The sequence below is a fragment of the Lolium rigidum genome, chromosome 3, assembly GCF_022539505.1.
Source record: "Lolium rigidum isolate FL_2022 chromosome 3, APGP_CSIRO_Lrig_0.1, whole genome shotgun sequence".
Taxonomy (NCBI): Eukaryota; Viridiplantae; Streptophyta; class Magnoliopsida; order Poales; family Poaceae; genus Lolium; species Lolium rigidum.
Window position 1 is genome coordinate 84,627,720 of NC_061510.1, and position 12,128 is coordinate 84,639,847.

At 46.1% G+C, this 12,128-nt stretch overlaps 1 protein-coding gene across 1 annotated transcript; it reads right to left on the reverse strand.

Annotated features, from left to right (window-relative positions):
- Window positions 1-371: 371 nt before the first annotated feature.
- Window positions 372-1,940, reverse strand: LOC124697216 (LOB domain-containing protein 30-like). The gene is made up of 2 exons (XM_047229838.1): window positions 1,578-1,940; window positions 372-779 (listed from the first exon to the last, which is right to left on the reverse strand). The coding sequence occupies exons 1-2, from the start codon at window positions 1,938-1,940 to the stop codon at window positions 372-374; spliced, it is 771 nt and encodes a 256-aa protein (XP_047085794.1).
- Window positions 1,941-12,128: the final 10,188 nt, after the last annotated feature.

The window sequence follows — 12,128 nt, forward strand, 5'->3', positions numbered from 1 at the left end:
GAGATATATGTATGGTAGCCAGGAATAGAAGCTTCTTAAAAATCTTGCAATTAATGGAACGGCCGGTGGCGAACAAAAGTAACACTGCTGCTGCTACTACATGTCAAACTAGTACTTCTACTGACTACGACGAGCCCGATCACCGTCCTCTGTTGGAGGAAGGAAAAGCCAATTGAAATGTAGAATATGGTGCAAGTGGGCGCCCCTTGCACCCCTGGTTAACAACAAGGTGGATACGCGAAAACCGGCCAATGCTGCATGCTTCTACCTACACTCGACCGCTGCTCGCCACCGATCCCGATAATCCCTCTCTCTGTTATTGCCGCGTCACGTACCATCTCTCTTCGCACAGTTGCGCTGCCCATGGATCATCATCTTGGATGCGGCGGCGGTGGCGGTGGCAGCTCTGGCTTGATGCCGCCCCGGCCGTGGCGGTCCAGAAGCTCCCGCGCCAGCGACTGCAGGTCGCCGCTCCCGCCGCCCGCCGAGCCCTCCGCCATGCTGGAGGAAGCCCTGGGCGCCGGCGCGCCGTATGACTGCTGACGGAGCTGGTGCTGGTGATGCTGCTGCATCGCCCACTGCGGCTGCGCCGGCGGGTCGAAGAGCGCGGAGAGATCGATGCTGGTCGGGATGGCGGTGGTCGACGGGAGGTCCGCGATGGAGAACTGGGCCGGCATCGCCATCGGCATTTGCGGCGCGACCGGCAGCGCCGGCGACGGCAGCTCCAGGGTGGCCAGGTGAGCCTGCAGGTAGGTCAGCTCGGCCTGGAGATTCACCACCTGGGGAGCACAGACATACATTCATGCGTCAGTACAGCTTCAAATCACACAGCATGACAACAATCATATATGTACAGAAAGCATGCATGGAGCTAACTGTGAAGCGATCGAAAGAAGATCATGTTAGATTACTGGTCCTGAAAAAACAAAGGGGAATTTGGCTGGAACTTCTAGAACTAGAGATTGGTGCTAGCTAGGGCTTACTAATTTCTTTTCATGGGGGGCAGATCGAGATCGAGAGCTAAGCAGTCAGCGCCACCACCACTCCTTGGTCTCTGTTGAAGCTCCAAAGCCCGAGATGGTACGTGCGCACGTGGCGTGAAGGGTGTGTGTAGGATCTACGGCTGGGGAGGGGATCGGACGACGTCCCGGGGTCGACGGATGAGACGTCGTGCGCATATCATTTGCTTGATGGATCGCAAACTGGGGAAGCAGCCTCCCGGTTTAGCGCTTGGCGTGCCCCTTTTCGCCCTGCCGTTGCTTGGCTTGGCCGTGTTAATTTCCACCCCAAAGTAGTCTTACCCTTTCTCCACAAAGAAACACGCCAAACTCGACCCGGCCGGAATCCTAATTACTCCCGCGGAAAAGATCCAGATCCATACGCATGGCAGTACTGCATGGTGGCTAGCTGCCTTTGGATGGATAGATAGCTAGGTTTTAATTAATTTCCCTCCTTCCTTACAAAGAAATCGCATGCAGGGAAGAAGCAAGGAACGCACCTGATCGATCGATCGATCAATAATGAAGTAGAAACAGGAGTACCAAAGAATTAAGATACTAGGACAAGAGATATAGCACCTGCTGCTGGAGGGCGAAGATGTGCGCGACGCAGCCGTAGACTGGGTCGCGGAGGCGCGCCTGCGCCTCGTAGCAGATGGTGACGACGGCGTCGAGGCGCTTGTGGCTGGGGATCTGGAGGAGCAGCTTGGAGACGTTGCTGGCGCCGAACACCTTGTGCACGGCCGCGAAGTGCGCCGCGCCTTGCTCCGAGTCGAAGTAGGGCGCGAAGATGCAGCCGCTGACGCACTTGCGCCGGAGGAACTTGCACGCACCGCACGGCCCGCCACCGCCGCCGCCGAGCCCTCCTCCTCCGCTGCCGCCGCTCCCGCTCGGCCCACCGCCGCAGCCACCAAGCGTGCTGGCGCCGCCGCCCGAGCTCATTGCTGTGTCGATCCGGCCGGCCCCGAGCTTTTCACCAGGGCAGGCTGCTCGATCCTCGCTCTCCTTATATCGGCTCTAGGCACTTGCTAGTTATGGGATAAAACAAGCGTGCTCGCCTGTGTTGGTAGAGGAGGAGGGGTCGAACGGGGAGGATGGCTGCCAATATAGTAGAAGAGGGGGGAGAGGAAGGGCATATGCGTAATATTTATAGAAAGAGCCGCTCTCTCCCTCTCTCGTCTCCTTTTGGTGTTTGTCCTATTGGTGGAAGGTCATGGGGGTTACAAGTCCCATTTCCCATTTTTCATTTTGTGCAATACTATACATATTGAGTACTTTCCCAACTCGCTAGTCCTACTAACATATATATAAATGTACATGTAGTTTTTGTTTTTGTGGTATTGATGAGACTTTAAAGCCACGGCATGGAAGGGAGCCTAGGTGCAGCAAGCAGCAGCTGGTACCACACCACACCACCCCAGCTTCTCTTTCCCTCTCTACACACTTCTCTTTCTGCTCTTTCGCTCTCTTAAGGGCTAGTAGAAGATTGCGTGAAGCAAACATTCATATGCGATCGAACGAGAGAGACGAGCACACAGTCCCTCTCCCGATTCGCTTGCATATGTTGAGCTCGTACGTACAGGTGGAAACTCTCTCGCGAATTGATTATTTTCTCACTCCAACAAGTAAGAAGAACATCCACTGCTGCTGGAGCTGGAATGGCACTGGTGGTGGACTCGATCGAGCAGCAGCTCAGCTCCGTCCTGAGCCCCTGAAGGGTCTCTCTCACGCACATTCCACCGCTGCTACAGTGGACGACGCTATGCACCACGTGAGGCTAACATGACATTCTTCCCCTCCATACGCTACGTATTGCGCGCTATCTCTTTTTGTTTATAGGTAAGTAGGTGATCGGGCATGGGAAGCTAGCTTCAGCTAGTGACTGCACTTCACTTGCCATCCGTAGGCGGCCGGCTTGACGTTGCATTGCGGTCAAAGACTTTTCACTTCTCGGCCGGAGAGGCGGCACGACGCAGCAGCCGCGCACTGTGCATGCATTCACCATTACCCATGTCTATGCCTGCCTATATATGTGTGATCTGATCGATCGACACGCCGAGAGAGCAAATTAACCCGTACTATATATTTGGATTTACTTTTTCTTTTCTTTTCCCACAACTACGTGGACAATTCAATGTTTTTTTCGAAATGGGAAATCCCGGTCTCTGCATCAGATGCACACAACCTTTTTCAGCCAGGTGATGTCAGTTAACTTGCACCAGGGACACTTCAATGTTCAGCTAAACAATAATTTGCACCAGGATTACATGGGAGTGCATAATTCTTAGTATATTGCAAATTAGCTTAATTTTCATTCACGTGATGTCATTGAATTTCAATTGCAACCCATAACTAGCACAGAACATTAAAATATCAAATGGTTCCGAGTACTTTTATCCGTTGCAACCCATGTTACAATTTATGATTAGCAGGTCATGATTCAATAAGCAATTCAATAACCTGGGACTTTTTTCCGATTGCAACCCATGTACAAGTAGAAAAATTTCAGCCACATATGTAACTGGGAAAATCTAAGTTGCAACTTATGTCTTAGTTTTGCCGATTCTCAGTGGACTAGATTTTACTATAGCTTTATTTATATTACATTTTTTTTGCAGCTTGAACATGACAGGCCAATGATTAGATTAACTTGACCGCAAAAACCAAAATGATTAGATTAAGTGAAACCGACCGATGGACGGTTAGATTAACGTACAAGCCCAGCAGCCAGCTACTGATATCTCCTGAAGACGTTATTCGTGTATGCGTACAATTACAATGTCCAAGCTAGAAGGAAGTGTGCGCTCAAGTTTATGGTGTGCCGTGTACGTGTCTGCTGTGTGTACGTACTCCAAGAGCGCGCATCATATGTACGTATATGTGTACGTACAGAGCCTCCTCATTAATCAGTAATAAACTCGTGGTGCCGTGTTACGCTGCGTAGTAGAAGAAATTAAAATGGAAAGAAAAAAAGACGCGGTAGCCACGCTATAGCTTCTGGGGGAGTCGATCACCTTTGCCATATATGCATCGATCATCATCAGCATCCGTTTTGTTTCTTTGGAAGGCGTCGGTTAATCATCGTCCGTTACAAAGTGCTTATACGACAAGCGCCATTCCGGTGGCTGCCAGCGCGCGTCACGCTGCTCTCGTAGCGGCGCCGCGCAGCGGTTTCCCGGTTCTCTCCCTCCCTCGTACAGTTACTACCTTCACCGGCCATTGCATGAATTAATCACCACACCGCGTCACGCGCCCTTAAACGCAAGGCCGCGCGCGCAAACCGTACAATAATTTTTGGAAATATGACTTACACTCAAGGACGGAGGGGGTATATCATCTCATTAATTATTATTAACTGGTAGGAGTAATAAACTTTGACGATAGATGTGAGAAAAATTAATGTACGTGATTGGTAGCTATATGTAGAAATCTTAATTAATAAAAAACGTTATTCATGCAATGGCCGGCCACGGAAAATCATGTACGATTGCAAAATAAAAGACTGGGCATAGAATTATTAAGTATATATCATGAAAGTCAAATAGCGAGTCCAACTTGCATATACACGTATCATACTTCCATCTATGTCACACTCCATTTTAGCAGAAGAAAACGCGTGGATCGGCCTCCGTATGTGTGCTTTAACATATTCATCTACGTCTCGCGTGGAAGGAAGAAGACATATCATACTGTCATATCATATGGCACACTCCAACGTACCATGATTAGTTGCCTAATCGCACAAGCTACTTTTCCTATAAACTTGAGCCTCTCAAGAAAATACAAAAAATGACATGAGGCCCATGAGCTGTTTATACATGTGGCTCTCAAGCGGTAACGGTATATATATGCAGCCGACACTACGCTCGAGATCCCGCGTACTTTGCCGCCTTCTGCTGCTTAGCTTAGCTGTTTGGACTTGTGCGTATACTAACGTGTCCGAACGACGATCGACGTTCATTCATTTCTTCCCTAGCTTACAAAAAGAGGCAGCGGTTACTTAGCTTTAATTCGTAGATTATGGGGAAACTGCTGCATTTGCAACCTCCAGGAAAACGGCAGCTTTGCCTTGCTTTCGGTCGTTTGCGCGCGCTCTGTGCTGGCGGCCTCAGCAATGCATGTGATCTCGATGAACCCAGCCAAGCTAGCTTTAGATAGAATTAATTACGTGTCCAAACGTGGCAGTGTATATCTACTTGCATGCTTGAAAATCGGAGAGAAGTCCCGCTCCAATTTTTCGCTCCACTTGTTTCAAAAAAAAAGAATAAAAGGAATGAGTATGTACACGTCAGTGATTACCATCGGCCGCTCCATTTTAGCTCCACTCTATGTCTTCTTTCAATGTATTAATTTCTTCTGTACTACTACTAAGTACTTCACTCGAAATGTTAGTCATTTTTTTATGTTCAAGCAATCATGTGTATATTGGGTACTGTGTACACCAAGAAACACACCTACTATCTCTTATCCAAATTATAAGGCCATTTGGAGTCAAATATTTCCAAGTTGGGCCATTATAAAAAGAACTGCCACCACCGATCTAAAACATCAAATTACATTACTAGAATCATCATGGAATATACTTTTATACCTGCCCTCGCTCATCGAACTCATCTTCAGCGTGTCTCTCTAACCTAGCCATGTACGAGCCTGGCAACAATAAGGAAAAACAAAAAAAATGTAATATATGCTTTCCGGGTGGGCTTTAAAAAAAGGAGAACCGAGGAAGGACACGGGATATGTACGAAACATGTGAAAAAAGTAATGCATCACAGTCTCGTCCAGAACATGGGATTAGGGATTGCGTGTGGAGACTAACGGGGAGGGGGGTTGGTAAAACAGGAATCTTATCCCAAATGTACATTGTAACACGGGAGATTTTCCAGACCAAATTATGCAAAGTAAACATGAAAGAAGGGAGTAACGGATAACTACCACGACATGTTCGCACAGAATTAATGGTCAACATACCACCTAAAGATTGTCGTATACTTAAAAGTTTAAATTTGGAATCAGATGTTCAAGAAATATGGGTATATTCTTTCAGCGGTACTCTTAGTAGTTACGAGTGGTACTACTTCCTCTATTCCCCTTTATAAAGTGTACCGTTTCATGTGTTAAGACCATCAAAAGGTTTTGGAAAGATACTTACGAGGGTTTTGGACAAAATTGCCCCTCGACGTACTGACGGTTAGTTGTTTCAGTTGTCGCCTAGTAACGTATGCCCACACCTCCCCATTCTATTGCTCACACCTGAAATCCAACTGGTGCCTGTATCCCACAACTCCCCCCCCCCCCCCGACACACACACATACAAACATACTCATGTCACCCTCGTTGGCCTACCTCAGGCTTGTCTAGTTGTGCATGAGCCATGCAGCAAACCCCATGGCACCAGAGGAAACGTGCGATGGTCTAAATCAACCCGAAAGGTTACATTTCCATCACACACCAAAATTAGCTTTCCACTGAAAAATGCAAACCCGAAAAATCCAAGCATTATGGACGGAATGACAATTGAGAAAATCCCTCAAAAGATTTATCATTGCATAGTTTTGGAAATAATCTATCTCTGCACTAGATCATGGTAGTTTTGCTAACTCGACTTTACCATTGCAATTAATTGGGACCAGACTCCTATATAAGTATGGTCCAATTGATCCATCTGTCACCAAAACCCATATGATGAAGTACTGCCAAAATACTAGAATGTTCAATAGTATCAAATACCTTTTCAAAATCCAATTTGAGCACCACAATTTCTCTACCAGAAGCTTTGCACCGAAATCGTGTGTATTAAAGAGGGTGGTGATAAAATAGGAAACTTATCCCCTACCAAGTGTGCCCCCTAATTGAGAAATTTTGTCAAAATAAATTATGCATGGTAAGCATTAAAGGAAGGAGTAATATATAAATATTATGAAAATTTTCAAAGAGCTGATGGTCAAGGTACTACCTTAAATACAATCATGTACTCAGTGATACTTTTAAGAATAATACTACTCCTTTGTTTTCTTTTCTAAAGTTTATTGTTTTATGCATAAAGGCCAAGACAAGGTTAAGAGAGGTATTCTGGAAAAAAAATGGAAAATTGCCCCTAGTTACAATGTGGGTCGGTGCATAGTTGTAGTGACCATGTACACCACTACATGTTGTAGTGTACAAGTCATTGGCATAACACTCATAGAACATTGTTCCACAAATATTACACCCAAAAAAGTTACAACAGAAACATCGCAGTGCAGGTCCAGAGATTTCTGATTATAGTATTTAATCACAAAATATCTTTTGAAGGAGATCTCCGAAACTATCTTGGCATAGTGAAGCTTGCCAGATAAGTTTTTATTCAAACTAAGAAGAAATTGATCGACTATTCCATGATGAGACCTATTTCGAGTACTATTTGGTTGGTGATTTGTGCTAAGCAATACTCTACAAATAGGTTCTAGGGTTTATGTATTGGTCCCATCCTATTCCTTATCTCAGTTTCCACTATTTCTAAGCTAATTAGTTGTTGACTACTGTGTTTTCGATGTCTGATTTCAGATTCTCTTAGTGGTCCGCCTCGTCGTACTATTAGGTTTTGGACGGATGTCCCTGTCTCTTGTAGGGTCTAGAAAGGGATGAGAAGATAGATTGAGTACGGGTGTAAACAAGATTGAGTATGTGGGTGGTCTGATGTATAGCCCTGGATCAAGGAATCCTAGGCATATGCATGTTTTCAAAAATGGGTTTTCAGAAAAGGTAAGTTTAAAATTGTGACAACTATGTCTGTCAGCCTTCACGGGTTGTGAGAACTTCATTGAGTTCCGTTCCCGCCCTGATCGTTGTTCTTTGACCAAGAACAAGGAGTGTCATAACACATTTTATACATTCCCGAGAGGTGCACTACTCCTGTAGCGCCACACTCGAGGGCTACACCCGAGACATCCACAACAATAGACGAACAACATATACTGGAAGTTCCAATACAAATATTGTGACTGAACCAATGTGGACAAATCCATACCTTGCCTATCACATGCGACATGAGCTGCTAGATTATCCAGCAGAAGCGCAACACATTATCTGCCGCTCTATGACTTATCAAGTTGTCAATGGTGAACTCTACAAATGAAGTATATCTAGCATCCTGCAGAGATGCATCGCACCCGAGGATAGTACAAATATGTTGCTTGATATCCACGAGGGTGATGCGGTCATCACGCTAGCAGTCGAACGCTAGTAAGCTTTTAGGACTGGATTTTACTGGCCTACGGCTATGCAGGACAGTAAAGATCTTGTTAGTAAGTGTGATGATTGCCAGAGTTTTGCAACTAAACCTCATGCACCTGCTGCAGAGCTGAATACAATCCCTCTCGCTGGACCTTTTTCTCAATGAGGACTTGACACGGTAGGAAAGTTACAAAAATCCTCCCATGGAGGTCATGTTTACTTGCTTGTCGCAGTCGACAAGTTCACAAAGTGGATAGAAGCCATGCCAGTTACCAATCAAGGTGCCACAACAAAAGTTAACTTCGACAAATCAATAGTCTTCATATTTGTTGTCCACATCATAACCAACAACGGCTCTAAATTCACATCAAAAGAACTTCGAGATTATTGCGAGGAGATGGGGATTCAAGTTAGCTATTCATTGGTAGCACATCCTCGGAACAGTGGTCAAGTCGAGAAAGCTAATGGCCTCGTCTGCACTGGCACCAAGAAAAGGCTTCTACGACCTCTAGAGCGAGCAGTCGGTGTTTGGCCTAAAGAACTACCCTTTGTCTTATGGAGTCTGCTTACAACTCCAACTAGCTAGGTAAACATGATTTACACTCTTATTTATGGTCCATGGTGATGAGGCCACGCTTCCATCAGAAGTACTCTACAATGCACCTAGAGTCATAGCTTACGAGGAGAGTGCATCATCACCTGCACTCGAAGATGATGTTGATATCCTTGATGAATCTCAAGACATTGCTCTCACTTGTACCATTGTATATCAGCAGGGTCTGCGCAATTATCATAGCCGAAGACTTAGTCTCAGATCATTCTCTAAGGGAGACCTTGTTTTACGTCTCAAAAAGGAAGGACATTTAAAATTCGAGTCACCTTGGGAAGGACCCTCTGTTATCTCATAGGTCATACCTGGTGGAGCCTATCGACTCAAGAAATATCAAGACAAGACTAGTCCTCCAATCCATGAAACGTAGCGCAACTTTGACGATTTTACGCTCAAAGATGTTTCTTCATTTATCTCACAAAAAGGATACTCAACCTACAATGTATGAGCAATGCTCTATCAATAAAGCTAAATGTTCCTCCATTATGAGCTCACATTTCCTTTAAAATACACCTGATACTCGGGCCCTGCATTGTTTTCAGCTTACAGATTCATATCAAATATGCGCCCTTTACCCCATAACACGAAAACTCAAGTAGCTGATTCTGTCTAATGATTTAAAAATTTCATAAATTTGATTAAGTTGCAATTCAACTGACATGTTGATAAGGTATACGAATCACAAAGATCAGGATAACCAAAGATTTTTGCAGGGTGGCAATATGTTGGTAACACTGTTCTACAAAGATACTATAAAAAAATTCACAAGATATCACTAAAAACATCCCATCATCCAGAACAAAATGGGTGTTAAACTATCGATTACATTAAAGAACCCTACTACAGATTTCAGAAAGCAAAATGTTCGCTATTTAAAAGAAAAGGTGGCTCTGAAACATTAGAGTTTGAAGACGATGGGATCTGCATTGACAAGGAGATGATGGAGAAGTCCACACTTCAGGTCAACGAGATCCACGTCAAGAAGGAGATCACGGAGATTGATGGCTGTGAAATATGCCATATTTTCTTGTGTTTCAACCCTTAGCTAAGTCAAGAATTGACTAAGTTTACCTCTCAACTTGCCACTAATGACTAATCAATGCAAAGATGTGCAATATCTTCTATTTTTAGATGTTCTGTAGGAAATTACGTCATAATGACAAATGGACCTGCAATTACTGAAGAAAATCGCGTCAGGAGCATGGAAAATTTGATACGCTCAAACAGGCGGTTCTAGGGGCTTTAACGGACATCGGTGTCGAGGGTACTCCTCGCCAATGCCCTCCGATAGGGGCTTAGGGTTGACGGAATCCTGCAAGCTGACACGAGACATCGGTTCACAGACAAGCGGGGAGAGCGATTTACCCAGGTTTGGGGCCCTCGATGAGGTAAAACCCTTACGTCCTGCTCGTCCGTTCTTGATTATGATGATAATGGGTTACAATGGGGTGCCGAATAGTTCGGCTGAGATCTCGTCGAGATGGCTATTGCTATGATGACCTAGCTCTAAGCTTTTTCTCGGTTAAGATTGCTAAGATTGATTCTATCCCTCGGCAGCCCCTCTCCCGGCCTTTATATAGGAGGCCAGGTCTCAAGGGTCCTAACCGAGTACGACTAGGTTTACAGTAGTTTAGATCCAATCTTTCCATGTTTGTTCGCTTCCTTGTCTTGCCCGTCAAGGAATCCTCTAGTGCGCCGACCTAGTGGCCCCTCTCGCCTTCAGGTATCTTCATGGGCCTCCAATTTGTCAATACCAGATAGGGCAACACTGATTACCCGAAGGGTAATGCCCACGTCAGTAGCCCCCGAGTGTCTAGCCGAAGATAATTCGGGTAGAGACTAATGCATGTTTTTTTCCAGACATTCTTCTTCTTCATTGCTCTTGTTCATCTTGATTATGCTTCATCTTCTTTTTATCGGGTGCGCGTCAGCGCTCCCGATGGGAGTAGCCCCCGAGTCTAGGTACGGACGCTTGCAATCCGTGCGTAGACTCAAGTTGTACTACTCGAATACTTTCCTCTGCCAAGTTTTTTACAAGTCTTCAAAGGTCATCCGATACATTTTCTTTTCACAAAGGATAATGAGTAACGTGCCCAACTTTTGTTGGTTAACTACCGGTGGCAAAACAACGTTATTCTACACAGAATCAAGTCCCCGGACATGATCCTGGAGTGCAAAAAACTTTCACCGGGTGTGCACCGCGTCCTCCCGATGGGAGTAATTAACGAAGTTTGCAAAAAACTTTCAAACTTTTACTCCTTCGACTGCTTATTCTGTCGAATCTTCTTTTTATCGGGTGCGCGTCAGCGCTCCCGATGGGAGTAGCCCCCGAGTCCAGGTTCGGATGCTCGCAATCCGTGCGTGGACTCAAATCCTTCATCCGATGACTTTTTACGTTTCCTTCGAATGCTTCCAAATTATGACGTCATAGTTGTGGGCCAATTGACGGGATTTGACTTGACGTGTAACTGCTGTGGGCCAATTGATGGGACTTGTCCCGACGGGCCCACCCTAGTTCTGTTCGGGCAGTTTTTAGGTCTTAACTAGTGCACACGCGGCGATCGAGGCGTCTCCTCATTTTTCGCGCGACGTGGGAATAATGGGCCGCCGGTTCCACTCTTTCTTCTGGCGCCACGTGTACAGTCAGATCTACTTCTCTCCCCACGATGCTTTGTGGGGTTATGGCCACGTCTGGGCTCAAATTCTTACGGGATAAATAGGGAGCTTCCTTTCTTTTTACCTTTTACCCCGTTCACTGCTCATCTTCTCCCTCAAGCCTCCTGTTCTTCTGCCTTTCCATCAGAAGCTTCGTTCGCCATGGGTAAGAAGAAGAGTGGCAGCACATCGGAGGCGGCCAAAGTTAGCCGCGACTGGAGCGCCTCTGCCATTACCAATCGCGACATCAACAAACTTCGCGCCCTCGGCTTCAACTCCGCATCTGAGGATGACGTTCGTCTCCCAGGTCAGGTTTCTCGCCCGAGTCCCCCAAAGGGCTTCACCGTCATGTTCGTCACTTTTCTGTTCCGTGGCCTCTCTCTTCCGGCGCACGAGTTCCTTTGCTCCCTTCTTTTCTTCTATGGGATTCAGCTCTGGCAGCTGACCCCAAATTCCATCCTCCACCTTTCCATTTTTGTCACCGTTTGTGAAGCTTTCCTCGGCATTGAGCCCCACTGGGGCCTTTGGAGGAAGATCTTCTACATGAAGCGTCACAATGATAGCAACGGCCCCCCCGTTGTCGGCGGCGTCGGCTTTGTTGTCAGGAAGGAGGTCGACTACTTCGACTATCCGATGAAGGAATCCGTCCA

Bases quoted from the DNA above. Each gene is read 5' to 3' on its own strand.
- LOC124697216 (XM_047229838.1), bottom strand. From the start codon at position 1,940: ATGAGCTCGGGCGGCGGCGCCAGCACGCTTGGTGGCTGCGGCGGTGGG. The intron at 780-1,577 runs GTGCTATATCTC...TGTGCTCCCCAG, and splicing joins TCTTCGCCCTCCAGCAGCAG to GTGGTGAATCTCCAGGCCGA.